This window comes from Molossus molossus, unplaced genomic scaffold (genome assembly GCF_014108415.1).
Source record: "Molossus molossus isolate mMolMol1 unplaced genomic scaffold, mMolMol1.p scaffold_m16_p_13, whole genome shotgun sequence".
Taxonomy (NCBI): Eukaryota; Metazoa; Chordata; class Mammalia; order Chiroptera; family Molossidae; genus Molossus; species Molossus molossus.
In genome coordinates, this window is record NW_023425348.1 from 61,006,940 (window position 1) to 61,034,083 (window position 27,144).

Here is a 27,144-nt window from a genome sequence, read left to right on the forward strand (position 1 = left end):
AATAAATAGTAGTCTAGTATATTCAGCACATTAAAATAAACCAACCAGTCTCTCTTCATATATTTATTCTCTTTCCAAACATGTTTTGGTCTCCTGCTATATCTCAGAAATGTACTAATAGCTGCTTTTAAGATATAAAATACAAAACAGTAATTTATTTCTTGGAGAAAATCTTGGGGATTACATTAAAAAATGAAATTTTGAGTTCCCACAGACTTTCTTTTTTGCTAACAGTCTTTGAACCTTTTCATGGCACACATGTAAGGCTGCCTGTGACATGTGGTACCCTGGCCTCCAAATGGACATAACTGCATTTGTAGTTTAGTGAAAATACAAAGACAAGTCCTGAAAGTAGCCTTAAAAGAAAGTGCCCTTGCTGGGACTGTGCAATCAGAGGCATATGAGTTTTATGAAAATTCCTTGCACATCATCTGTGAGGGAATACCACACCCATGGATCATGTAACATTATTACAATCATGAAATAACATTACTACATTCGTGAATTAACATTACCCAATAAAAGGCACATCTTCAAATATTGAATTAATTTGAAAATCAAAACGGAGGATACATTTAAAATCAAGCACTTAATTTGTAAACCTCAATAAAATAACAGCCCATTCCAGTTTATTCAAAGGTCTGTGAGCTTTTTGTAAGAGTGGTCAGGAACTGAAGAATAAAATGGAAGACAGGATTTGGAAAGAAGGCCAAGATCAATTTAAAGACTTAGAACTTTTTAATGAGCTACAGAAGTGCCCTTTTATAATGCTGATGTTGAAGAATACTAAAACCAACATTTATATTATAGAAGAAATGCACTCAGTGATAGACACTTAAGGACATGGCCTGACTCTTCTTACCAAGTTCTGGAACTTTTATCTAGCACAATGTGCCTTTCTGTACAAATAACTGCACAATATCATTGAGTAAAGTGCTAGTAAACTTTAAGCCACCAACAATCTTTCACTTGTGACAAGCATTTGATTGTAATTGCTGATTTCAAAACATGAATATTGAAAAAAACTTATCCAAGAAGAAAACATTTCAAGGGAGGGGGGTGTGTGTGTGTGCATGTAACAGCAAAGGAAATAATGTTCCAAAACTGTTTTATTACATGGAATATCACACTACCCTTATTTTCACTGAAGGTATCTGAGATGGGTGAGAGTCAGTTATAGTCTATGTGGAGCATTAGAAAGGGTGTTATTCGTAGTGATGAAGACACCTTTCATTGGATTCAACTTCAAAATGAAATCCTTGCACTTTCAAAGTTTGAAATTCAATTCATAGAGAGTTAAGGGACTAGGTCTCATGGTCAACTCATTAAGGAAGGCTAATAATGATCATCTATAAAGCCAAATTTGAATAAAGAAAGCTTTATGGACAAAAAGGAAAACACAAAAACAAGTTTTGGACCTATTGAAGAGTAAGGATTCTTTGTAGAATAACCTTTCCTACTTAATCTGCACCATAATGGCTTCAAGTAGCCACAGTATTTGTTGTAGAACTGTTCTATAAACTTATGTCCCACTGTCCCAATCCTCCACATTTAGAATTAAGGACAAAGGCCTCTAACATCATACCTCATTTTCTGTTGCTGACTTTCCTTGAGACTTGGCTTCTCTCCAGCCACAACCTAACTCAGCCTGATTGGAATGGCTTGGATTTGAGGCTTAAGAGATAGCAAGTCTGTAGACAGGACTTGAAAGGTGAGAATGAAGCAAGTTCCATTGCCCGGTATACCACCAGTAACAGGGAACAGCCTCTTCTACCTGGGGAAGAAATCTCTTCACAGTGTGCATAGTTTGAAATAAAAGTGCAATATGGGCAAAAAGAGAAGGTGGTGCTCTTGATACATATGAATTTAGTTTTTGGTTTTTGCCATTAATTGCTAAAGAATTTTTAGATAAAAATGTAAAGTCACTAACATCAAGAGGTACAAGGGCACCTTGGATTCCAAAATATCTTTCTAATGGGGGTGGGGGATGGAGAAGGGGTAGGGAATCTCATGTCACTGGCTTATTTTTTAAACTATTACTCTTCCAACCCTAATGTTGGAATAAAATATTTTTCTTCAATATAAAATTGAAATTTTATATAAAAATTAACACAGTGACATTGTCTATTTTACAATAAATCTGAAAGGAAAACTTGGAAAAGAGTATTCTCACACATGGTAAAACCTGTATTTTAACTTGAAATTTTTTTTGTTAACCGCCTAATCACCTAAATCAGCGAATAAGAATGCTCAGCATCCAATCCATGAATACAGAATACAATATAATTTATTCTACTTTTTACTTCAAAGTCAGAGAAATGGCATCCATATGGTAATCATAAAGCCTACTCTATATTTTCAAGTCCTCAATTCAAACATATAGATTAGGACCAGTCACTTTATTGCTGGCAACATTCATGGAAGGGCCAGGTTCCTCATAAAAAGACAAAATAAGTTTGATTGGGAGCTGGCCATTACCCTACTCACATATCAACAAAATTATGGAAGTCAAGAGGCAATCTTTTCTCCTTTTTAAAATAGCAAAGGAGCCCTGGCTGGTTTGGCTCAGTGTTTAGAGCATCAGCCCGTGAATGAAAGGGTCAAGGTTTGATCTCTGGCCCCAGTCAGTGCAGGAGACAACCAATCTATGTGTCTCTCTCTCATCAATGTTTTTCATTCTCTCTTCCCTCCCTCCCTTCCACTCTAAAATAAATCAATGGAAAAATATTCTCAGGTGAGGATTAACAAAACAAAACAAAACAAAACAAAAAACAACAAAAAATAAAATAGCAAAGGAACAATAGAAGATTGGCTGACTGTTGAGTGGCCCCACATTAGAGTGCATAGCTCATCAGGATCAAGGCTGGCACCTCTGAACCGTTAACTTCATAAGAGCACTCACTGGGCATTATGTCATCTGCATTACAGATTTCACCCTGGAAAGTATTTGGAAATACTTTATGCTCAAAATACACAGTACACATTCCTTGTCCTTGAGGACCCAAGTATAAATCTAAAACAATAAAGGGGCTTCTTCAGTCTGAAGGCAGGACTTCCTTGCAGTAGAGTGTCTCCAGAATTTCACAAAAATAAAAGCAGCAGCTAACGCCTTTTCAGCTTCTTGACCTTTCGGCATTTCATTTCTTCTTCCTCGCGTCTCATTTCCTCTAAGTCTTCTTGCATACCTAGTCTTAAACTGTCCAAAAAAAAGAAAATAGGTATTTGTCAATACACATGAAATTATTATTTTGTTGGGGGGAGGGGGGAGGACGGAGGACATCGATGTGAGTGAAACACATCAATGGTTGCCTCCTGCACCACCCGACTGGGGCTAGGAATCGAACCTGCAACCCAGTACATACCCTTGACTAGGAGCTGAACCTGAGACTCTCGTCCTCGGGTCGCTGCTCTAACCTCTGAGCCAAACTGGCCAGGGCAAATTACTACTTTCTTTACAAAGCAAGAATGAAATTTCCACTGAGAGCTCAGATGGAATGTATGATGCCCTCAAAATGCCACAAAGCTTTACCACTGAAAATAGATTAGCAGAAATATGTATTTTTTTTATCCTCACCCAAGGACATTTTTCGATTTTTTATTCAGATAGAGTGGGAGAGAGAGAGAGGAAGAGAGAGGAAGAGAGAAAGAGAAACATCGACGTGAAAGGGACACATCATGTGGCTGCCTCCCACACAACCCCAACCAAGGCCGGGCACAAATTGCAACCGAGGTACGTGCCCTTGACCGGAATAGAACCTGTGACTCACTGGTCCACGGGCCGATGCTCTAACCGCTGAGCCAAACCAGCCAGGGCAGCAGAAATATTTTTTACCAGGAGCCATTGCCATTGCCTCAAATAATAGTGGGGAAAAAAAGACCTCATATACAACTGCAACATAAAATGCTTCAGTATTCCTTTTAAGGTAATAAAATAGAATTATCTTAAAAATAAAAGGAAACATTTATACAAAAATAAAATAGCATATGCTTGTCCCTTCCCAACACTTTAGTTTGATATCTAGTTACAGGAGAGGGAGGACAAGAGGGAGAAAAAGGCTTAATAATCTGGTTGAGACTGAGTTGAATAATGCTATAAACAAAGTAACCACTTGATACCTCCACCCAAGTAGTTATCATTAGTTTGCTATCAGGTAGCCAAACAGGAAATCAGACAGAGGGAATTTAATATCTCTCCTCAGGTCCCTAAGGCCAGCAGTGGCACAGGGTAGCAAGACCGAGATATGACTGATGTGGAAAGGGAATTAGTATGGAGAACAAGAACAAGAACATGCGATAACAGGATCAGAGGTGGCCTCTAGCAGTTACTGTGTGCCTACATGGATGAGGCACTGCACTAGGCAATTTGTCCACATTATCTTAATCCGCACAATACCTCAATCAGAAAACAAGATTTAGAAAGGCTAAGGAATTTGTCTAAAACTCCACAGCACGATGGGTGTGGCTCAGTGGATTGAGCATCAGTCCCATGGACTGAGAGGTCCTGGTTTGATTCCTAGTCAAGGGCACATGCCCGGGTTGCGGGCTCCATCCCTAGTAGGTGAGGCAGGAGGCAGCTAATGGATGTGTCTCTCACATCAATGTTTCTCTCTTCAAAAAAATTAACAAAAACAGCCCTGGCTGGCTTCGCTCAGCGGTTAAGAGTGTCAGCCCGTGGACCAGAGAGTCCTGGGTTCGGTTCCTGCTAGGGGCGCATGCCTCGGTTGTGGTTTGTCCCCGGCCTCAGTTGGGGTTGTGCGGGTGGCAACTACTCAATGTGTGTCTCTCTCACATCGATGTTTCTCTCCCCCTCCCCCCCCTCCTTCCCACTCTGTCTGAATATAAATGCAAAAATGTCCTCGGGTGAGAATTAAAAAAAAAAAGATGAATAAAAACATATTTAAAACAAATAAATAAAGCCCCACAGCAAGTAAGCATGATTGGAATTCAGAGTTGTGTGGTCCAGACCCCCAGCTCCCAGTGGTGCAACTGAAGCAGCAACTAAAAAGAGATTTTAGGACGTGTCAACACAAATGTGTGGAAGTTCTGTGCTTACCTCTTTGCTTCTTCCTTCTGCTGCTCTTTCCAACTACTCTCCATGTAACGTAAGGCATAATCACTTTCATCTTTGTATCTGGAAAGAGGAAATCAAAATTGTTTAAAAAAATAAAAATTCAATTTTCTAAAGGACATAAATCCTGCTTTTTAAAATCAACATCTTTTTTTTTCAGCTTTAAAAAAAGATGTTTATTTTTATATTTATTTTTGTTACAGATGATTCTCCTTTTTCCCCATTGACACCCTCCTCCCCATCCTCCCCACTCCGTCCCCAGCTTTGTTTTCCATGTCTATTGGTTATGTGTACATGCATATAAGTTCTGTTTTATCTCTTCCCTCCTCCCTACCCCCTCCTTCTGGGGATTGTCAGTCCGTACCCCACTTCCACGTCTCTGGGTCTACCCTCTTCCTCACACTGTTATGTTCATTATATTCCACAAGTATGTGAGATCATGTGATATTTGTCTTTCTCTGCTTGGCTTGTTTCACTTAGGATAATACTCTCCAGGTTCCTCCATGTCATTTCAAAGGATAAGAGATCTTTCTTTCTTACAGCTGCATAGTACTCCATTGTGTATATGTACCACAGCTTTTTTATCCACTTGGGCTGTTTCCAGATCTTAGCTATTGTAAATAGTGCTGCTATGAACATGGGGATACATACATTCTGATTGGTGCTTCAGGCTTCTTAGGATATATTCCTAGAAGTGGGATCACTGCGTCAAATGGCAGTTCAATTTTTAAATTTTTTTTCTACGTGCCCCTAGCGGGAACTGAACCAAGGACTCTCTGGTCCACAGGCCGATGCTCCAACCACTGAGCCAAACCGACCAGGACTCAATTTTTAATTTTTTGAGGTAGCACCATAGTGTTTTCCATAGTGGCTGCACCAGTCTGCATTCCCACCAGCAGTGTAGTAGAGTCCCCCTTTCTCCACACCCTTGCCAACACTTGTTTGATCATTTGTTGATGGCGGCTACTCTGAGGTATGAGGTGAACCTCATTGTTGTTTTAATTTGCATCTCTCTGATGATTAGTGATGTTGAGCATCCCTTCATATGTCTTTTGGCCATTTGTATGTCCTGTTTGGAGAGGTGTCTATTCAGCTCCTCTGCCCATTTTCTTTCTTTTTTTTTTATCCTCACCCGAGGAGAGGACATTTTTCCATTTTTCGTTCAGGTAGAGTGGGAGGGAGAGAGAGGAACAGAGAGAGAGAGAAACATCGATGTGAAAGGAACACACCGAGCGGCTGCCACCTGCACGACCCACCATGGCTGGGGACAAACTGCAACCGAGGTACGTGCCCTTAGCAGGAACCGAACCTGGGTCTCTCAGGACCGCAGGCTGATGCTCTAACCGCTGAGCCTCCTCTGCCCATTTTCTAATTGAGTTCTTTGTCTTCCTTTTGTTGAGTTGTCTGAGTATTCTATATATTTTGGAAATTAACCCCTTATCTGATGCATCACTGACAATTATGCTCTCCCATATAGAGGGTTACCTTTTAATTTTGATGATTGTTTATTTTGCTGTGCATAAGATTTTTAGTTTGATGTAGACCCATGTGTTCATTTTCTCCTTTGTTTCTGTTGCCTTAGGTGATGTATCAGTGAAAATTCTGCTATGTATGATGTCTGAAATTTTGTTGCCACATTTTCTTCTAGGATTTTTATGGATTCACGGGTCACATTTAAGTCTTTTATCCATTTTGAATTTATTCCTGTGTACAGTGTAAGTTGATGGTCTAGTTTCTTTTTTTTTTTTTTTTTTTTTTTTTGCATGTAGCTGTCCAGTTTTCCCAACACCATTTATTAAAGAGGCTGTCTTGACTCCACTGTATGCGCTTGCCACCTTTGTCAAATATTAATTGAGCATCATGTCTTGGGTCAATTTCTGGGTTCTCTGTTCTGTTCCACTGGTCTATATGCCTGTTCTTGTGCCAGTACCAGGCTGTTTTGATGACAGTAGCTTTGTAGTATAACTTGATATCCGGTATTGTGATCCCACTCACTTTGTCCTTCTTTTTCAAGATTGCTGTGGCTATTCAGGGTCTTTTTTGGTTTCATATGAACTTTTGAAATATTTGTTTTAGTTCTGTGAAATATGTCGTTGGCATTTTGATGGGGATTGCATTGAATCTATAGATTGTTTTGGGTAATATGGACATTTTAATGATGTTAATTCTTCTAATCTATGAACAAGGTATGTGCTTCCACTTTTTTATATCTTCCTCTATTTCTTTTTTAAATGTCCTGTAGTTTTCTGAAAATAGGTCCTTTATTTCTTTGGTTAAGTTTATTCCTAGGTATCTTAATTTTTTTGCTGCAATGATAAATGGGATTTTTTTTTTTTTAAGTTTCTAAAATCAACATCTTTATAACTAAATCAAAACATACTTAGCATTTCCTTGCTTGGCAGGGAGTAGGGAGACAGAGGATGGGCAGAGGTAGACTTCTGAAGTAAAGACAAATTAAAGGAGCCCTTATTACTCCCAGAAGGCAACCATTCCTGAACCTAATGCTGATGAAGGTACCAATCCAACAATGCTTACTCAACTCACCTCTACTTACATGACAGTTTATATTAAAATCCTGAAAGCACAATATATGTGACAATTATTTTGTATAAATTTCATTTAACTTCATGACCATCATGAGGTAGGGAAGGACTTTTAAAAGAGACTGAAGCTCATAGGTTAACAGCTTGACCAAGAACATATAGCTAGCTAATGACATGACACAAATTTGATTTTTAGATCTGATTTTTAATCCAGTTCTTTCAATTAAATGTCTTTAAAAACAAAACGTCCTGGTCAGGTAGCTCAGTTGGTTAGAGAGCTGTCCTGATAGACAAAGGTTGCAGGTCCAATACCTGGTCAGGAAACATAAAAGAACCACCAATGAATGCATGAACAAGTGGAACAACAAATTGATGTTTCTCTAATTAAAAATAGATAAATAAATAACAGACCTTTTCTTAGATTGCATTCTAATTTTTCACATCCGTGGCTTCGAAGGACATAGCAATTGTTGATGAATAGGCACTATGATCTAGCCTTTCTGTTCTATATACTACCTCATTTAATTCTTCCAAATGTCATTTTATGTAAAATAATTTGCTCAAGTTTGCCTAGGTAGCAAGTGGTGGAACTTACATCCAAACCCTGATCTTTCCTCTAGCAATGCTTCTCAAACTTTAATGTGCATAGCACTTGGGAACCTTACAAAGCTGACTCGGATTCCATAGTTCTGAAGTGAAGCCTGAGAACCTGAATTTCTAACAAGCTCCCAGGTGCTGTCAGTGTTGTTAGTTCCATACTGCTGTCCAGGGACCACACTTTTGAGTAGCAAAGTTTTTTACACCAAAGAAAAGCAGGTGTCAGATCAGACCAGCTTTCAACATAGCTCTGTGGATGGTGTTCTGATTTCAAAGCCAATCTACTTCTACTATACCACGCTACTTCACTCACATTAAATGCACACCTTATAAAGACAACTGTTTAAAAGGAGATAAGTTTTGGCCCTCATGCAAAGAACTATACAGATAATTTTGAGTTAAAATTTAAAAAAAAAAAAAATCCTCACCCAAGGATATTTTTCCACTGATTTTTAGATATAGTGGAGGGGGACGGGGGGGAGAGACATTGATTGATTGCCTCCCACTCGACCCTGACCAGAACCAGGGATGGAACCTGCAACCCAGGTACATGCCCTTGACCCAGAATTGAACCTGAGACCCTTAGGCCAGGGTCTGAGTTAATTCTTAAATATTAAATGCCAAAGGAGTAAATCTAAATCATGCAAAAATTCCTAATTAATAATTGTAGTCAGCCCTGGCAGTTTGGCTCAGCAGTTAGAGTGTCAGCCTGCAGACCAAAGGGGTCGTGTGAGAGGCAACAAATTGATGTATCTCTCACATCAATGTTTTTCTCTCTCTCCCCTCCCTCCCTCTCTTCCACTCTATCTAAAAATTAATGGAAAAATATCCCCAGGTGAGGATTAACAAAAAAGAATTGTATGCAATGCCCCTACTAGTAATGTTTAGTTTTCCCCTAAGCATGAGTTATTCAAAATAAAAAGTGTATCTAAAACTTCTTTAGCCTTACTTTTTTCGGTCGTAGCCAAAAATTTCACGAATGTGCTTGGATATTTCTTCCTGAGATTCTCCTTCATCTTCAATAAAATCCTCCATTTCAGAGTCATAGTCATCATCTTCCTCTTCATATTCTCGCTGCCTTTTGTAACCACTAGGGAAGGGAAGCCTTTGAGGACCTAAGAATAGAAAAGCCATTATTTATGAGAGCATTACAACTTAAAATAGTATACCCCTCCAAAAAAATGTAAAACAGTCCAAACAAAGTTCTATGTAAACTGAGATTTTGAGAACTCATTAAGATGGTCTTCTCAAAAACCAGAGTCAGCAAGCTAGTGCACAGCACGGAGTCGTTCCTATATCATCCCTGCTATTTTATGGAATCCACAAGGAACAGAACTCCTTTATATCCCAGGACTTACTAAAATTGTGTTACCTTTTCTAGCTCAGTAGTTCCCATTCTTCTGGACTTAAAAGATTGGCAATGTTGTATTTATTTTTTTTTAAAATGTGTTTATTGATTTTTTAGACAGAGTGGGAGGGAGAGACAGACAGAAATATCGATGGGAGAGAGAAACATTGATTGCCTGCCTCCTGCATGCTCCCTACTGGGGATCGAGCCTGCAACCTGGGTGTGTGAAAAGTTAAAAAAATAAATAAAAAATAAAAAATGCCCGGCCAGTGTAGCTCAGTGGATTGAGCATTGCCCCATCGACTGAGAGGTCCCGTTTTGATTCCTGGTCAGGGCACATGCCTGGGTTGTGGGCTCCATCCCCAGTGGGGGACATGCAGGAGGCAGCTGATTGAAGTTTCTCCTTCACACTGATGTTTTTATCTCTCTCTCCCTTCTTCTCTCTCTAAAAAAAAAAAAAAAAATCAATAAAAACATATTAAAAAAATAAATAAAAATAAAAGAGTTCGTGGCACATACTGGATACTTAACATATATGAATAAATAATACTTAAATGATATATAACATGATGAATAAATAATGCAAGAAAAGGCTTCAAGCTTATAAATATACTCTAATCCCCGAAGACAGCTCTCTCTAGTCTTCATGAAAAGGTGAATTCATTCATAGAACAATTTAAGGCATATACACTCACTGTCTTATAAATCACACAGCTAAGGTTATTAAACCTGGAGACATTACAGGGATAAGCACAGAGGAAACTAGATAAGTCTCTTTCTAAAGACTTTTCCAAGCTATGATCACTAAAGAAACTCTCAGGCACAGGACAGACAAAACATCAGGGTTCTATCAATATAAGAATACTTAAAAGGGCACACAGAAGGATCAGTGGGTCTCTGGTTATATTTTTAAAAGTGTGCTTTCAAATTTCCTAGTGACAAATAGATCCACTCTTAAAGCAAGGGGCAATTTTACCTTGGGTAGTTCTGTAGCCAGATAAGGAAGGCTTCATTCCATTCATCTGTCCATTGCTGGACCGGCTAATGATATTCTTGGAAGAAATTGTTTCTGAGACAACAGTGCACCTAGGCTTCAGGGGTGGACCCGAGCTATTAATTATTCGCTCAGGTCCTAAGCTGCTCACTGGTCTTCCAGGGCCTGAACTACTAACAGTCCGTCCAGATGGAACTGAACCACTTACTGATCGCCCAGGGCCACTGAGTGACCGCCCCGGGGGCAATGAGCCACTCACTGATCGCCGAAGGTCATGCGGACTGTTCACAGGCCTCCCAGGGCCACCAGAACTGCCCACTGATCTCCCAGAACCACCTGAGCCACTGATGGGTCTTCCAGGGCCACCTGTACCGCTGACTGTCCGTCCAGGATTTAAGTCACTGGCTGGCCTCTTGGTCCCACTGACTGATCGCTCAGGTCCTGAGCTGGAGCTGCCATTCAGACGCCTGGGCACAGGGCCAGAACTGACTGGAGGTCGAGCAGTTCCTATGCTGGGCCGCCCAGGAGCTGAACTGGAGCTGCTGCCTGGCTGCCTAACACCTGGACTCTTCGTCTTATTATGTGTGGTGACCATGGGCCCAGGACTGGAATGGCTAGGATGGGGGGGAGATTTTTTGGCTTTGTGCTCAGCAGCAGATTTCTGAGTCCCTTTAGCAGAAGTCTTTGGGACTCCAGGTGAATAGGTGCTCGAGTGGGTCTTTCCAGCCCCATTGAAAACAGGCTTGTCATGGTCCTCACGAAGCAAGGGCTGGGAGCAGATGCCAGATCCTACTTTGGTCCTCTGTCCTGGCATGGATTTGGATGAAAACAAACCCAAGTGTTTCTCACTAGCTGTGCTGGTTCTGGATTTCTTCTCAGCATGAGGAAGGGGAGTACCCTTGGAAGAAGGATGCTTGTCCCCAGAAACTTTGCTATGTTTTGTGCCCACACTTTCCTTCTGAGAGGGTGTCTTTTTGGTTGGAGGTAGTCTTGCATCTGCCTCAGGTTTCTTTTTCCTATGCTTTCGTTCAAGAAATTCTCGCTCCCTAAGTTCTTGTGCAGTCATAGGTCGCTCTTCTGTTTTCTTCACTACCTTGATTTCCACTGGTTCATACTGCTTTTTCTCAGCCAGCCTGAGTAGATCAGTGAAGTTCATGACTGGTGGGGCACTTTTAAGGGGGACCTTTGGTTTTTTTTCAACTTTGGGAGGTTCTTGCTCTTCCTCATACTCCTGCTCTGATGCTGCTTGATTGTATTCTAAGAATTCATCCTCTTCCTCCATCTCATACTCTTGGTCTGTTCCCTGACTAGTGTGGCTTTCCATCGTCTGTCTCTTCTTTGACTTCTCCTCAACAGGAATCCCATTGTAACCATGGAAATTGTCCTTTGTCCTCTTGGCCATAGCTCTTGCTTTCTTGTCATGCTTTAGCTCAATTCGCTTTTTCACTAGTTCTTCTTTTCTCCTTTTCTCCTCTAAGGCTAAAAGGGAAAAAAAGAACATATTTCAAGGTCTCAAGATAACAGCATGTTCATCTGAAATCAGCAGGTGGTCAAAACATAAGCAGTGTTTAGTTTGAAACAATATAGTTTGAAGACATCTAGGAATCAAATGAGGAATTCATTTGAACAAGTATCAATTGAGTCATCTTACCACAATGAGTGGGTCACATATGGGTTTATCTATATGACTAAGCAAGTGAGAAACTTGGCATTTAGCTTTAAATATAGGAAATAGTTCATACCAAATAAATATGCCAAATTAAAGGAACAGTAGTACCCATTCAGCAGTTGTTATGAATCAATGAATACTTAAATTTATTTAATCAGTTTCCTTGTCATCTGCAGAAGTGAAATTACTTCTTGAGTTTACTGGTTTCAAAAACTGCCTCTATTTTAATAATTTAGATAGCACTTTTTAATAATTTAAAAATTAAAATACAAAACAGGTTAGAAGCAGATTCAGAACCAAGGTCAAGGAATGGAGTTCTTATTGGGATTACTATGACCAAAGAGAAAATATGATCACTATGCCCAAAAAGCGAATAAAAGAAAACATCTACATAAATGATTAACTTAAGAACGTATGTACCACTATAAATACAGCTGATTCATACACATGTGCAACAAACCCATTATCCTATTATGCTATTACAAACATCCACTGGTTAAGTACAAACTAGTTGTGAAGGTAGAAGACTTTAAAACTGAGAATAGATAATGTACCTTTTCGTCTGAGCTCCTCTTCTTTTCTTCTGAGAAAAGCTTGTACAGCTGCTGATTGGACACCCTTAACTTTTGGGTCTTTTTTGGGAGGACCCACTGCCAAACTATATCTTTTCTAAAAAATAAGCAAAGAAACAAGAGTAAAAGTTATAAACAATTCAACTTTAAAAATAACTTTTTATGTGCAGAGTTTCTCTGTAACATCCCAAATAATGCATAAATAATAAATTCAGAAAAAAACACTATTTTCAGGCTATTACCCCATGGAATGGGGGCTAAAAAAACCCCCACCACTTAGAACAGATTGTTGGCCTTCCTGGAGGTAAAGGTTCATAAAAAATAGAACTACTAGGCATCTTTGGCTGGGCTCCATGACAGCCTGTGAGACCCCTTTCAGAGGAGAGACTCAGTTTCAGGCAACAATGCTCTAGTGGACTGTAATGGTTAATTTTATGTGTCAACTTGACACAGCTTAGGGATTTCCAGAAAGCCAGCTGGTAGGACATAATTTCTGGGTGTATCTGTGACACTGTTTCTGGAAGAGATTAACATTTGAATCAGTAGACTAAATAAAGATCGGCCTCACCAATCAATGTAAAAAAAAAAAAAATCAGCCTTCTTCAGAATTAAGTATTTCAAAGTCCAACTTTTCAAAACAAGCAGAAAAACTGACGACTCACAACCATGTTCTTTCCAGAGCACCCTACTCCAGCTATTTTCTAGTAGGGACTCATGGCTACATAGATTATTTTGCTTACAACATGAAACATGAGATTCTACTCTGATCACCCAAAAAGTACTAACATTACCGTGGCACAGATGGTATTTCTCTGGGCTTCATTTTTTATGTAACTGCATCGGGAAATGACTAACATTAGAATATTGTTAACTTGAACTATGAAAAGGAAAACATTTCCATTTTATAAGTACCTATCATCAAAGTATGGTAAACAGAGCTAATAACTTAGACTGAGATGACTCATTTCTAGGACCATCTCACATTAAATTTATGGGCTAGGAAATAAGATTTTTAAAGTGACCTTCCTCTGCCCTGGCCGGCTTGGCTCAGCGGTTAGAGCGTCGGCCTGCGGTCCTGAGAGACCCGGGTTTGGTTCCCGCTAAGGGTGCGTACCTAGGTTGCAGTTTGTCCCCGGCCCTGGTCGGTGTCCCTTTCACATCGATGCTTCTCTCTCTCTCTCTGTTCCTCTCTCTCCCTCCCACTCTACCTGAACAAAAAATGGAAAAATGTTCTCGGGTGAGGATAAAAAAATAAATAAAAAAATAAAGTGACCTTCCTCTTTTGTCTTATTAGGCAGATGACATTCTTATCCACTGAACCTGTTGCTGTGCTAGTTAAAAAAACAAAACACTAACTCTAAGAACAAATTCAGTTACTCAGGAACCAAAAAAGTGATTCCCAAAATGTGTATGAAATTCCTGGTGGAAAGCCAGAGGATCCATGCTTACCATACAGCTGCCAAATACATGGCATCTTGAAACAGGCTGGAAGTTCCAGCTAAGTCAGTCTATCAACAAAGGAATGGCCAAGGAAGCAGGCCCTACCCAACCTGAAAATCCTGCATGGTAACAATGCTGAGAACTGACACATCCCTGACAGGGACATCCCCAGAGAGCATCCAGAGTTCTTTCCCAGTCTCCTTGGCTGAGTCATAATGAACCTGCTTTTAATTAATGAATGAATTTTTAAATCCTCACCTGAGGATATGCTTCCATTTATTTTCAGACAGTGGGGAGGAGGCGAGAGGGAGAGAAGTATCAATGCGAGAGAGACACATCAATTGGTTGCCTCCCACACAACCCTGACCAGGGTCAGAGACCCAACCTTAACAGAGGCACATGCCCTTGAGAGGAATCAAACCCAAGAGTCCTTCGGTCCTTGGGTCTACACTCTAACCGCGAAGCCAAACCGGCCAGGGTGAGATCACTTTAAAAAAATCCATACCTTTGTAAATTTATTTGTAGACTCTTTCCATAGTAGATTGGGGCTCAATACATTTAAGGAGAAAAGAAGAGGTAAAGGGAGGAGTGTATTGCTTACCTGACTAAGTATATAAAATTGTCCTGGTTTACAAGAACATCAAACATAGACAAGAAGCTCATTTTCATAATAGAAGGGCCACCTTCCAGTATGAATCAAGTTGCATGAGACATATATAGATTCATAAGCAGAGGTGCACACACTTACTCAACCCCAAGAGAGGAAGGGTGGATTTTTCTTGCTAAGACTTAAGACTTTCCTGTCCTGCCCTGGCTGGTTTGGCTCAGCGGTTAGAGTGTTGGCCTGCAGTCCGGAAAGACCCAGGTTCAGTTCCCTCTAAGGGCATGTACCTCGGTTGCAGTTTGTCCCCGGCCCTGGTTGGGTCATGCGGGTGGCAACCACTTGATGTGTCCCTTTCACGTTGATGTTTCTCTCTCTCTCTCCCACTCTATTTCAGCAAAAAATGGAAAAAATGTCCTCGGGTGAGGATTAAGGAAAAAAAGAAGACTTTCCTGTCCTTGCCCTCTATACAGTCCATAGATTCACCTGCCAAACCAAAGCTTATATACAATGTTTCCCACAGAAAAATGCCAATATATAGATTAGTGTTAATTATTTACTTAATTATTACTTTTGTTTAGAGAATCTCTTTTTTTTTTTTAATTAATATTTAGAGAAAAGAAGAAAGAGAGAGAAAAAAACATTGATTAGTTGCTTCCTGCATGTACCCTGACGGGGAATTGAATCTGCCACCTTTGGTGTATGGGACAATACTCCAACCAACTTGAACCACACTGGCCAGGACAGTGTTAATTATTTAAGATAGGATTGGTCTGTTATCTAGATATTAGGACAATGAGCATTTTTTAACGATTTCAGGATAGACATCTTTCTTCCTAACTGTGACTTCAAGAGATAGGTAATTGGATTATGACTAGCAGAAAAGCTACTCTTTACTGAACACAGGCACCCAAAGGGAAAACAACATTGTCAATGGGCACAATTGAACACAGTGTTTACCAAGCTTCAGCCATTCACATACCACTTTCCTGATTTTTCTCCTTTTAGTATACCACCTGTATTATTATTAATTTTAAGAAAATATGTAGACCTAACACCACGACTTAATATTATAGGTTTACTTCAAGTAATAATACCTATGAAACAACTGGTTAGAATGCTAGTTACATTTTTTCCCAAATCATATCAAAATATGTAACTATTTTAAAACAACTATTAAAATAAGTATTTGTACATCATTCAAAACCATGGTAGAGCCAGAGCTACATGTACAGCACTTCCGAAAACACGAACTAGGAACATAAATACAAGAAAGGCAGAGCACAAGGAACAAACAGGGAGGGGGTGGGATGTTTAGGAACTCAGACTTACTAAGAAAAAAACTCCTGCCTGGCCATGTAGCTCAGCTGGTTCCCGAAATGCTAAGGTTTTGAGGCCGATCCCCGGTCAGGGCACATATAAGAATCAACCAATGAATGTATAAATAAATGGAACAGCAAATAGATCTCTCTCTCAAATCAATAAATAAATTTTTTAAAAATCCTAAAGCTACCATAAAACTGACCATCACAGCCACATATTGTATAATTTCAATTTTTACTTTCAAAGTTTTTATTTGAACCCTCACACACTTTATATACAATAACAGAAAAGTCAATATAATAAAATTACATAACCACCATTTAAATGTACTTACATAATTGTCATTTTTAAAGTTCTAGGATACAGCCGTCCCTCGCCACTTCGCATTTCGACTTTCACGGCTTCACTCTATCGCGGTGTTTTCAAATACTATACTATACTATATTTGAAAACACCGTGATAGAGTGAAGCCGCGTCGAAACACGAAGTGGTGAGGGACGACTGAATATAATTAAAGAATTCTACTTCACGGAAATTCATTTATCACAGTAGAGTCTGGAACTGATTAACTGCCATAAACGAGGGCCGACTGTATTGTATTTATTCCAAAAGAATTAAAATGATACCCTCGCTAAAACATTTAATGGTCATAGAAACTATTTATCTCTCTTTCTTTTAAATGTTTTTATTGATTTTTTAGAGAGAGAGGAAGGGAGAGAGTGATAGAAACATCAATGTGAGAGAGAAACATTGATGGCCGCCTTCTACACACACCCTAATGGGGATTGAGCCTGGAACCTGGTCATGTGCACTGACCAGGAATCCAACCAGGACCTCTCAGCCCATGGGACGGTGCTCAATCCACTGAACCACACCAGCTCGGTGAAACTAATTATCTCTAAATTTTAGTTAACACAGAGAAATAATTATAGTTTTTCAGTTCAAGGATGTTAGGAACCAGCTTATAGAGCACTCTCTAAAATCTCTTGGTCTTTGAAGGTATCTACTTCCAGAGTTAATAATAGAGTCAAGTAAAAATTAATGCGAGTTTTCAAAAAAAGATCTTACATATTTTGTATAATCACTTATTATTTAATCATTTATTTATGGCCTATATATTTTACCTTACTTTATACTTATCACTATGTAATGCTACACTGGGTATATGATTTCATTATACGAAATGTCCAGAATTGGCAAATCCATGGAGACAGAAAGTAGATTAGTGGTTCCCAGGTCTGAGAGGAGAGGGGGAATGGGAGGGAAATGACTGCTAAAAGATAAGGGATTATTTTTAAGGATGATGAAAATGTTCTGGAATCAGTTATTGGTGATGGTTGTACAACTCTGTGAATATACTAAAACTAATGAATTGTACACATTAAATGGGTGGGTTTTATGCTATGTGAATTATATCTCAATAAATGTTGAAGAAAGTCTCAGTCTGGAATTACAGTATATTCCATTTATAAGGCGAAGAACTATTTGGCACTTTCCCCTGCATCAGATGGTCACATTTAGCTCTAGCAGCAGCACATCAAGATGCACCCACCAATTCTAAGTCTGATTCAAGGCACCAGGCTGCTTCGTTGTTTCAGCTTCATGAAAAGCAGCTGGACAAGAGTTTCTTTCATCCTAAGTATATTCATTTTATTATATGTAAGCCAACTCACGTCATTCTGCTGGACCCCAATGAATGATCCACAACAGTGAAGCTTATGCCATTTAAATACAGTATCAGAGATTTTGCAAAGATTTGTAATTCTAAAGCCAACAGACCTAGAAGATATTAAGTCACTTTAAAACATATGTGTTCATTGCATTGAGACTATACTGTCATGGTCATATTAAGAAAATTAGGGGGAGGGTAAGGGGAAATGGAGGAGGGTATACAGGGGAGATAAATGGTGATGGATGGAGACTTGACTTGGGGTTGTGAACACACAATACAGTGTACACAGGATATGTTGTAGAATTGTGCACATGAAACCTGTATAAATTTTGTTAATCAGTGTCACTTCAATAAATCCAATAAAAAGGAAAAAAAATTAGGAGCTTTCAGTCTGGAAATATGTGTTCACCAAATATGTTATGTTGGAATTAATGAAAGCTGTTCTTTACTCAGGAAATAATATTTTGTTGTAATCGTAGAAAATTTAAATTTTCCGCCCTGGCCAGTTTGGGTCAGTGGTTAGAGCGTCAGCCTGCGGTCCAGAGAGACCTGGGTTTGGTTCCCGCTAAGGGCATGTACCTGTTGCAGTTTGTCCTCAGCCCTATTTGGGTCATGCAGAAGGAAAGGAACTCAATGAGTTCCTTTCAAGTCGATGTTTCTCTCTCTCTCTCTCTCTCTCCCTCCCACTCTATCTGAACAAAAATATGAAAAAATGTCCTCGCCCTGGCCGGTTTGGCTCAGTGGTTAGAGCGACAGCCTATGGTCCGGAGAGACCCGGGTTCGGTTTCCGCTAACAGCATGTACCTCAGTTGCGGTTTGTCTCAGGCCCTGGTTGGGTTGTGCGGGTGGCAGCCACTAGATGTGTCCCTTTCACGTCGATGTTTCTCTCTCTCTCGCTCCCACTCTATCTGAACGGAAAATGGAAAAATGTCCTCAGGTGAGGATAAAAAAGAAGAAAGAAAGAAAGAAAAATGTCTCCAGGTGAGGATAAATAAATAAATAAATAAGAGAAAATATAAATTTCCCGATGGTTTTAATTGCTATTGCATTAATTGTAAAATGTATAATATATCTGATTATAAAACATCATATCAGATAGGTACTTCAGAGCCTCTAATCCAATATCTATGTTAGAAATGCCCCAGGAAGAACAACCGTGTATTTCTAGTTTGTAGCAGACAGTTGGAATTAGAATCTAGGTCTGACACAGGTTCAAAAGTGTTCTCACTACATGCTTCACTTCTAATTTAATTCCAACACTTACATCTCTAGCTCTAACCTCAATCCTAAATGCCATCCTCTAATATCCACCTACCTCTTTAACAGTGCCATTACCTCAAATAGGTCCACCACTGAAATTCTTCTTCCCTCACCTTTAGACTGTTTCTGTTAATCATTGCTGGCACTGTCCCTAACAGGACAAATTTTTCTCTGTCCAACAGTTTCAAATACTGTTAATCTGGCCTTTAACTATCTCTCCCATCAGACTCCACTGTACACTGAGAAGTATCATAAATAAAACCAACCGGGTTACTGCTTAAGGCTATATTAGCCTAGAGTTGGGATAGGGGGCTGGATAGGTGCAGTGGTTCAGGCTGTACAGATGACAACCTTCCTGGCCATCCCATATCTAACCCACTCTCCTCATTCAACAAAGCTCATGATTAAGAGAAGGAACTCTGGAGCCAGTTTTCCTGGATTAGATTCTCCGCTCTGCCATTACTAGCCCTGTCACTTATCAACTGTGTGACTCTGGGCAAGTTTCTTCATCTCTCTGGGCCTCAGATTCCTCATCTGTAAAACAACTTTTCTTATATGGTTATTATAGTGATTAAATTAATGAATATGTATATGAAGTGCACAGAACAGTGCCTGGCATAGAGTGAGCACTATAAATGTTAATTGCCATTGCTATTATTATTCAGAAAGAGATTATCTAGGTAATGATGAGGAAGAGAAATAACAGAATCTCTGTGGGGGCAGCAGTTTCTAAAAAATCCTTTCCTTAGCCCTGGCCTGGTGGTTCAGTTGGTTGGTGCATCATCTGGCACAACAAAAGGTGACAGGTTGATTCCCAGTCAAGGCACATACCTAGGTTGCAGGTTCAATCTCTGGCTGGGTGCATATGGGAGGCAAGTGATTAATGTTTCTCTCCCACCGATGTTTTTTTCTCACATCCATGTCTCTCTCTCTCTCTTTTCCTTCCCCCCTCTCTAAAATCAATTTTTTAAAAAAAACCATATCTTTGGTTGAGAATTAAAAAAAAAAAAAAAAGACCCTTTCCCTAAAATACTGGGTGAGAGATACTATGTTAGGCTAGAAATCCACAGCTGCACCAGGCACTGGAAAAGTCATCTTCAGATCCAAGAGTAGGGAGCAATCCAGTTATAACTGATTACAGATCAAGGGTTACAAAGTGACTGCCTTATAGAAACTTTTTTGTTGGCTCATACTGTTGTTTAAAAGAAAATATAACTACTGTAATAAATGGTAGGCTTCTTTGGAATAAGTGAAGCTTCAGCACCTATCATTTTATATCCAGACTACTTCAAGAATGTACAGTCTCTGCCACCCCAGTTACAGTTCTTGGGATCCATTTTCAGTACATAATTTTTCTCCTTAAGCAATCGTAGTCCTCCAAATCCTTATATATCTGGTACCCTTTACTTTTTGGTCTGAGGGTAACATCAGAGCTACAGTATCTTGTCTGGGATAATTTTCACACTCTCACTGTAAGAAAGACCATGTAAACTGTCTCATGCACTACAAGCCATTCATTAGAGCTACTTGAAACCTAGAAGAATCCAATTGCTAAGCTATACTATTCTATCAAATCAAGACAAATGCTTTGTTTTTGGTAGAGGTAGGCAGGGAGAAAAATCTTAAGTGCAAGCTTACCGAAAATATCTTTTCTTGTTTAAATATAAACAGAGCTAATGACAATGACTGGTTACATCACCTTGATCAGCTGTTATTCCGCACTCAGTTTTCCACTGGGAAATAGTGTGCCAAATATTTCTAGGCATGATGCAATCCTTTCTTTGTTTTAATTAAAACATTATAAAAATAACTAATTCTTTTAAAAAGAAACAACAGAAAAAAGAAAGCTGTCCCATTAGGGAAATGTTTATTGCTTCTCAAGCCAGATACAATAGACACCTCTTAAAAATAAAACCCTGCAGCCTGGCCGGTGTGGCTCAGTGGTTGAGCGTCGACCCATGCACCAAGAAGTCGCTGGTTCGATTCCCATTCAGAGCACATGCCCAGGCTGTGGGCCAAATCCACAGTGGGGGGCATGTAGGAGGTAGATAATCAATGTTCTGTCTCATCGATGTCTCCCCTCCTCCCTTCCTTTCTCTCTAAAATCAATAAAGAAAAAAAAAACCTGCAAAGAGTTGTAAGTGGCTGTACAGGTGTTTTAGATTCTCCTTGGATTTTCCTCTAATCAACGCTAGTGGTGTCTTTCTGTAGCCAAGGGCTGACACAGGAACTATGAAGACTAAATATGAACATCAGGTCTGATAGGATACAAATGGAAGGTGGGGAAGAAGATGGCTAAAAAGAAAAATGAACTATACACTAGAGAGGGAGGGTGCTATCTGTGGTTCTCAGAACATCAATCAATCAACCAAGCTTATGTCAAGCAAGGTGTGTGCATGTGGCTTGAAATGTTTCTTGATTTGGATGGTGGTTTACAAGGATATTTGTTTTATAAGAATCTGTATTACACTGCACCATATGTTATAATTTTAAAAAGGAATCAGCTTGGTAGACTCTTTAGACATATCAATTAGGCTTTATTTTAAAATACATGAATATGGCAAAATATTAATATATGTTAAATATGGGGTGTGGTCATATAGGTATATGTTAACATTCTATATGTTTTACAAGTGTCCAAAATTTTTAAAATATATATTTTGTAAAAATGGGCTTCTTTCTCCAGTTGACTTAAATGGAGTAAGAGCCTGGCCTGTGTGGCTCAGTGGTTGAGCGTTGACCCATGCACCAAGAGGTTGCTGGTTTGATTCCCGGTCAGAGCACATGCCCAGGTTGTGGGCCAAATCCCCAGTGGGGGACATGCAGGAGGTAGCCAATAGATGTTCTCTCTCATCAATATTTCTCTCTCTCTCTTCCTTTCCCTTCCCCCCTCTCTCTAAAATCAATTATGAAAAAAAAATTTTTTTTAATCAATAAAAGGAAAAAGAATCCTGGAGATTATTATGCTAAGCGAAATAGGCCAGTCAGAGAAAGACAAATACCATGTGATCTCACTTATACATGGAATCTAATGAACAAAATAAACTGATGAACAAAATAGAACCAGAGGCATGGATACACCGGACAGACTAACAGAGGTCAGAGGAGAGGGAGGTGGGGGTACTGGATGAAAGAAGGTGAAGAGATTAGCCAAAGAACATATATGCAAAGCCAATGGACACAACAGTGTGGTGATGGCCAGAGGGAGAGGGGGCGGGGGCTGGGTGGAGGTAGGTAAAGAGGAGGGGGAATGGGGGACACCTGTAATAGTGTCAACAATAGATAAATAAAAATAATAATAAAGAATCCTGCAGCCCTGGCTGGTTTAGAGCGTTGGCCTGCAGTCCAGAGACCTGGGTTCGGTTACCGCTAAGGGCACATACCTCGGTTGCAGTTTGTCCCCGGCCCTGGTTGGGTCGTGCCAGTGGCAACCACTCAATGTGTCCCTTTCACGCTGATGTTTTCCTCTCTCCCTCCCACTCTATCTGAACAAAAAAAGGAAAAATGTCGAATGAGGGTAAAAAAAAAAAAAAAATCCTGCAGAGAAAAACATTCTTCCTGAGCCTTATTATGTATACATCATTTGCACTGATGGTGTTCTCTAAAAGGCTTGACTTCAAGCTAAAGACGAATGTAACTTAGAATTATTAGGTGAATCAAGTTGAAGCAAGATCACGGATTACATTTAACTAAAGTCTTGCTCTATTCTTCAACAGTTTCTTTTGTGATGTACTTTCATGTGATGTAAAGATAAGGATAATAATGCTGCTAAATATATCAACTTCTAGGCTTACTAGCTTTTGGGGGGATGGGCAGAGAAAAGCATGCTTTCATAACATATATACCTATATTCATATGTTAAAAATTTTAAAAATACGTTATTGATTTTTTTTTTTTTTTTTGAGAGAGGGAGGAAGGGAGAGACAGAAACATTGATGTGAGAGAGAAACATCAATCGGCTGTCTCTTGTGTGCCCCGGGGATCAAGCCTTTACTGGGAATCCAACTGGGACCTCTCAGTCCATGGGACATTCCTCAATCCACTGTGCCACACTGGCCGGGCTTCATCTATTAAATTTTAAATGACCTCACCAGTTTACCTGTTTTCCTTTCTGCTTCCAATCTTTATTATGTCAATCACAGACAGATCAATAGATAATGCATATATTCTGAAATGTACACATATTCTGAAATCTGCTTCTGTGCCTGGAATATCTGCTTTTCTCCCAACAGCTGTTGGTTTTTAGAATAAGAAATGATTAACTCTTGGCCCTGGCTGGGTAGCTCAGTTGGTTGGGTGTTGTCCTGATATTCTCTATCCCTGGTTAGGGCACATACAAGAAGCAATCAATGAATGCATAAATAAGTGGAACAACAAATCAATGTTTTTCTTTTCTCTCCCTTTCTCTCTCTCTCTCTCTCTCTCTCTCAAAATCAATAAAAAAATTTCAAAAAGAAAAAAAGAGCCCTGGCTCGATAGCTCAGTTGGTTAGAGTGTCGTCCTGATACACCAAGGTTGTGGGTTTGATCCCTGGTCAGGGCACATACAAGAATTAACCCATGAATGCTTAAATAAGTGGAACAACAAATAATTTTTTTTTTTTTAAAAAATGACCTTTAATTCTTCTACAGAATACCCCTGGGCATCAAAGCTAGTATTACCACTTATTTATTTATTTTACCTCCAATGAATTTCAAGAAGATCTAGAATTAAATATGGACCTAATGCAAAGGTCCAGGATTACTAAATTCAATACTGACTTGTCTAGAAAATTTACAGATGTAGGAAATAATTCTGTTGTTCAAGGTTTCAAAGGTTTAAGCCCAGAACGTCAATCTGCATATCTTATGACTCATGGTTTAAAGGAATGATTAATAAGAGGATCTGGAACAGAGATGGCTAGACAGTTAAAAAAACGGATGTATATCAGTTTTATTTATCAGTTATTTTACTATCTTCAGATCAATGCTTTCAAAAGGGTGGGCCAGCTTCAGAAGATAAAAGTACAGGAGAATAAAAAAATAATAACATTGTAATATACAAAATTCTAAGAAATGCAAGTAAGAGCGCAAAAAATTCCAGTTGAATTGACTTTAACAGAGAGCTGTTTGAGTTCTACACCCCAGTGCTCAAACCACAGGTATCACAATGCAATTTATCGGTTTACAGCTGTCCTGTGGTTACCATCTGAGAATTCAGAAATGATTAGTTTATGCAAAACAGCTACAACCCCTCAAACCAGGCGCACTCTACCATTTCGCGTTTCGATTTTAAGTCTTACACCACCTCTGAGAATGTCAGCGAACTGGCAAACATTACTGAGCAAATGAGACCTAGATTTCAAACAAAGACAAGTCTGGAAGGCCACAAGTAAACGGAAGCTAAAACTAGCTCACCCATGCTGTTCGCCAAGGATTTCGTGGAATCCGCTCAATTTCTCTTCCCAATACAAAAAGTAACCCTTGGAAAACAATTTAATTACTTCGTTTGTTAAGTGGGTGGGGCCACAAATCAGGAGCCCTTGTTTGGGAAATAACTAACTGTTCCAGACCTGAAAATCAGCGGGAAGTCAGCCAAAAGGCTCTATCAGGCCAAGTCTCTACAACCCCCGAACACCCAATATATATACATACTCCCTCTCCACCTTTGGGCAGAAGTTTATACCGAAGCCAGAAAATACTAGCGCTAGATTCCAATGTGTACCAGGTAGACTCCACTCATCAGCTTTCATGCAACTCTCAAACACCCACACCGCAAAGTCCTTGTTGCAGGGGTAAATGAGCTAGCAAAACCCACTCCCTGGAAGGCTCCCGCTTCATCTCGAGTCCCTTTTCACCCCAACTTCCCAGAAGTACATCCCCAATTGAAGTAAGGAAAGGTGTTCAGGTCTTTCCTCTCTCGGAGCCGAGAGGCGGATGCCTCGAAGTTCTACCCAACCGATACACATTCCGAACTTGAAGATTAGGATCTCTCACAGGGGCGTCCCAGCGGCTACTTACCGGTACGTTGTTTACTCCTTGCCCTTTGGAAGCTATCAAGAGAATTTCCCTGAAATCCATGTTGACCGAACCGGATAGAATGCGCCAGGCTCTCGGGGAGGCCCGAAAGAGCGCCCTATCCAGGCGGCCAGCTGCAGCCAAGTAAACTGGCCGGCCAGCCCCTTTCCCACCCCTCCTCAGCACGACCACTTCCGGCGCCTTCCAATGCCGTCTGCCCGCCCCCTTTCTTTAAGCCGCCTATATCCTTTCAGGTCCATCGCTCGGCTCGCGAATCCCTGGCGTAACTTCCGCTTTTAGGCTCGAGACACGTAGAAACGTGGTACGTGGCTGATGACGTTATTCAAAGGGGCGGGACTAAGTCGTTCGTTGACCAAGGAGACGCCGCTTAGTAAACTATGGGGTGTGGCTACGGTAGAGGGCCTCTTCCCTAGCGGCCCTGGTGCGTAGCCTGATAAACTTGGTTCTCATTGCGAGCCTAGGTAGGGAAAGCGAGAGGGTGGGGGTTACCTACCAGGCCTGGGCTCGTGTATCACGGGTGGACGCTCAGGTCTGAGACGGCGGTGCCTCAACAGCAGAACCGGCAGGTCTCGAGCAGCGGGTTTCAGTTACTAGTTTCTAGGCGCTCGCGAAGCTGCGCAGGCGCGCACGACCCCGACTGGTCCTGCCTTGGATACACGTTACTCCTGTCCTGGCACTAGGTGTGTGCTCACCTACACGGATGCACGTGTTCCATGTTTAGAGACACCCGCTTACCGCTTTCGTTCCATTTAGATAATAAATTCCACGTAGGACAACCAACTGTTGTTTGCTTAGTGGATGGAAGAAGGAATTCCTCACGTACAGACCGAGCCTGTACATAGTTGGCACACTGATAACACATACATATACCCCATATTCATATTCATTGGGAGTCCAGTCCTGGGTTCCTTTTAAGAGTTATCTGGAGTCTGTAAGGTCGTCTCAACTAAGTAAAATACACTCATTAGGCTGATTTGGGTCTGGGGGTGGGAATAGGCCAGGACTAATTGTAAACAGACGTAGGGATCTTTTCAGCGGGATGGAAATAATCCACAACTGGATTGCGGCTGATGGCTGTGCTGTGATTTTACTAAAAATTACTGTACATTTCCCTGGCCGGTTTGGCTTAGCGGTTGGAGCATTGGCCTGCAGACCAGAGAGTTCCGGGTTCGGTTCCCGCTAGGGGCACGTACCAAAAAAAAATAAAATAAAATAAATTATTGTACACTTAGATGAGTTTTGTGGTATGTAAATTATATCTAAATAAAGCTGTTAAAAAATATTAAGCAAAGCTACTTGGTCTTACTCTTCCAACTGAAGTTTAATGCGGAGTTGTGGCCCTCACTGCATCTCTACATTTAAGGCTGCTGAAACCACAGACCAAGATTATGTTTGTTTGACGGCACAACTGGAATTCTCAACTTTCCTATTCCCTCTACATCATACATTCCATTCAGATACATACCCACCTGTTTTAAGTAGTTCACACTTGCAGGAGGCCAACTCTACACATATTTTACCCTCGCAATTGAGTTATATGGAAGCTGGGTGCAATACATTGAAAAAAAGGAGCAGATCTCAGGTTCCTCATCTGCAAAAAGTTAAACCTAAGATTTTTGTGTTTCCTTCAAGTGGTTTGCTATTCAGTGGGTAGAGTCATCCTTCAATGGTTTCCCATTGTTCTTAGGATAAAGACCAAAATCTTAATCCTAACCATGGCTTGTAAGGACTGCTGTGGTTTTCCCTGGCCCACTTTTACATCATCACCTTGACTCTTTCATCCCCTCACATGTGCCAAACTCTTCCACTCTAGTGCCTTTCAGTATACTCCCCTCTACTGCCTTTCTATATGCTACCTCTAATCTTTGCTGGGCCAGCTCTGACTCATCCTTCAACATTTCATAAACCTTTGGTGAGTAGTTATCTAGGTTCAAACTTGAGTTCTATTGGTTCCTAGGTATTGTGTAACTAGTCAGGTGCTCAACTTCTCTCTGCATCTCAATTTATAAGATTAAAATAGCAATTATAGAGTTGATGTAA

At 40.2% G+C, this 27,144-nt stretch overlaps 1 protein-coding gene across 1 annotated transcript; it reads right to left on the reverse strand.

Moving 5' to 3' along the window:
* Positions 1 to 2,740: 2,740 nt before the first annotated feature.
* SPTY2D1 (SPT2 chromatin protein domain containing 1) lies at positions 2,741 to 25,250 on the reverse strand. Its single transcript, XM_036260049.1, has 6 exons — positions 25,087 to 25,250; positions 12,774 to 12,888; positions 10,533 to 12,029; positions 9,158 to 9,323; positions 5,054 to 5,131; positions 2,741 to 3,196 (listed from the first exon to the last, which is right to left on the reverse strand). The coding sequence occupies exons 1-6, from the start codon at positions 25,144 to 25,146 to the stop codon at positions 3,103 to 3,105; spliced, it is 2,010 nt and encodes a 669-aa protein (XP_036115942.1). The 5' UTR covers positions 25,147 to 25,250; the 3' UTR covers positions 2,741 to 3,102.
* Between the last annotated feature and the right edge of the window lie 1,894 nt (positions 25,251 to 27,144).

Excerpts from the sequence above, each read along its gene's own strand:
- SPTY2D1 (XM_036260049.1), bottom strand. The coding sequence starts at position 25,146 with ATGGATTTCAGGGAAATTCTCTTGATAGCTTCCAAAGGGCAAGGAGTA. Across the intron at positions 12,030-12,773 it reads AGAGGAGCTCAGACGAAAAG|CCTTAGAGGAGAAAAGGAGA; the intron begins GTACATTATCTA and ends TTTCCCTTTTAG. Across the intron at positions 9,324-10,532 it reads TGGCTACAGAACTACCCAAG|GTCCTCAAAGGCTTCCCTTC; the intron begins GTAAAATTGCCC and ends TTCTATTCTTAG.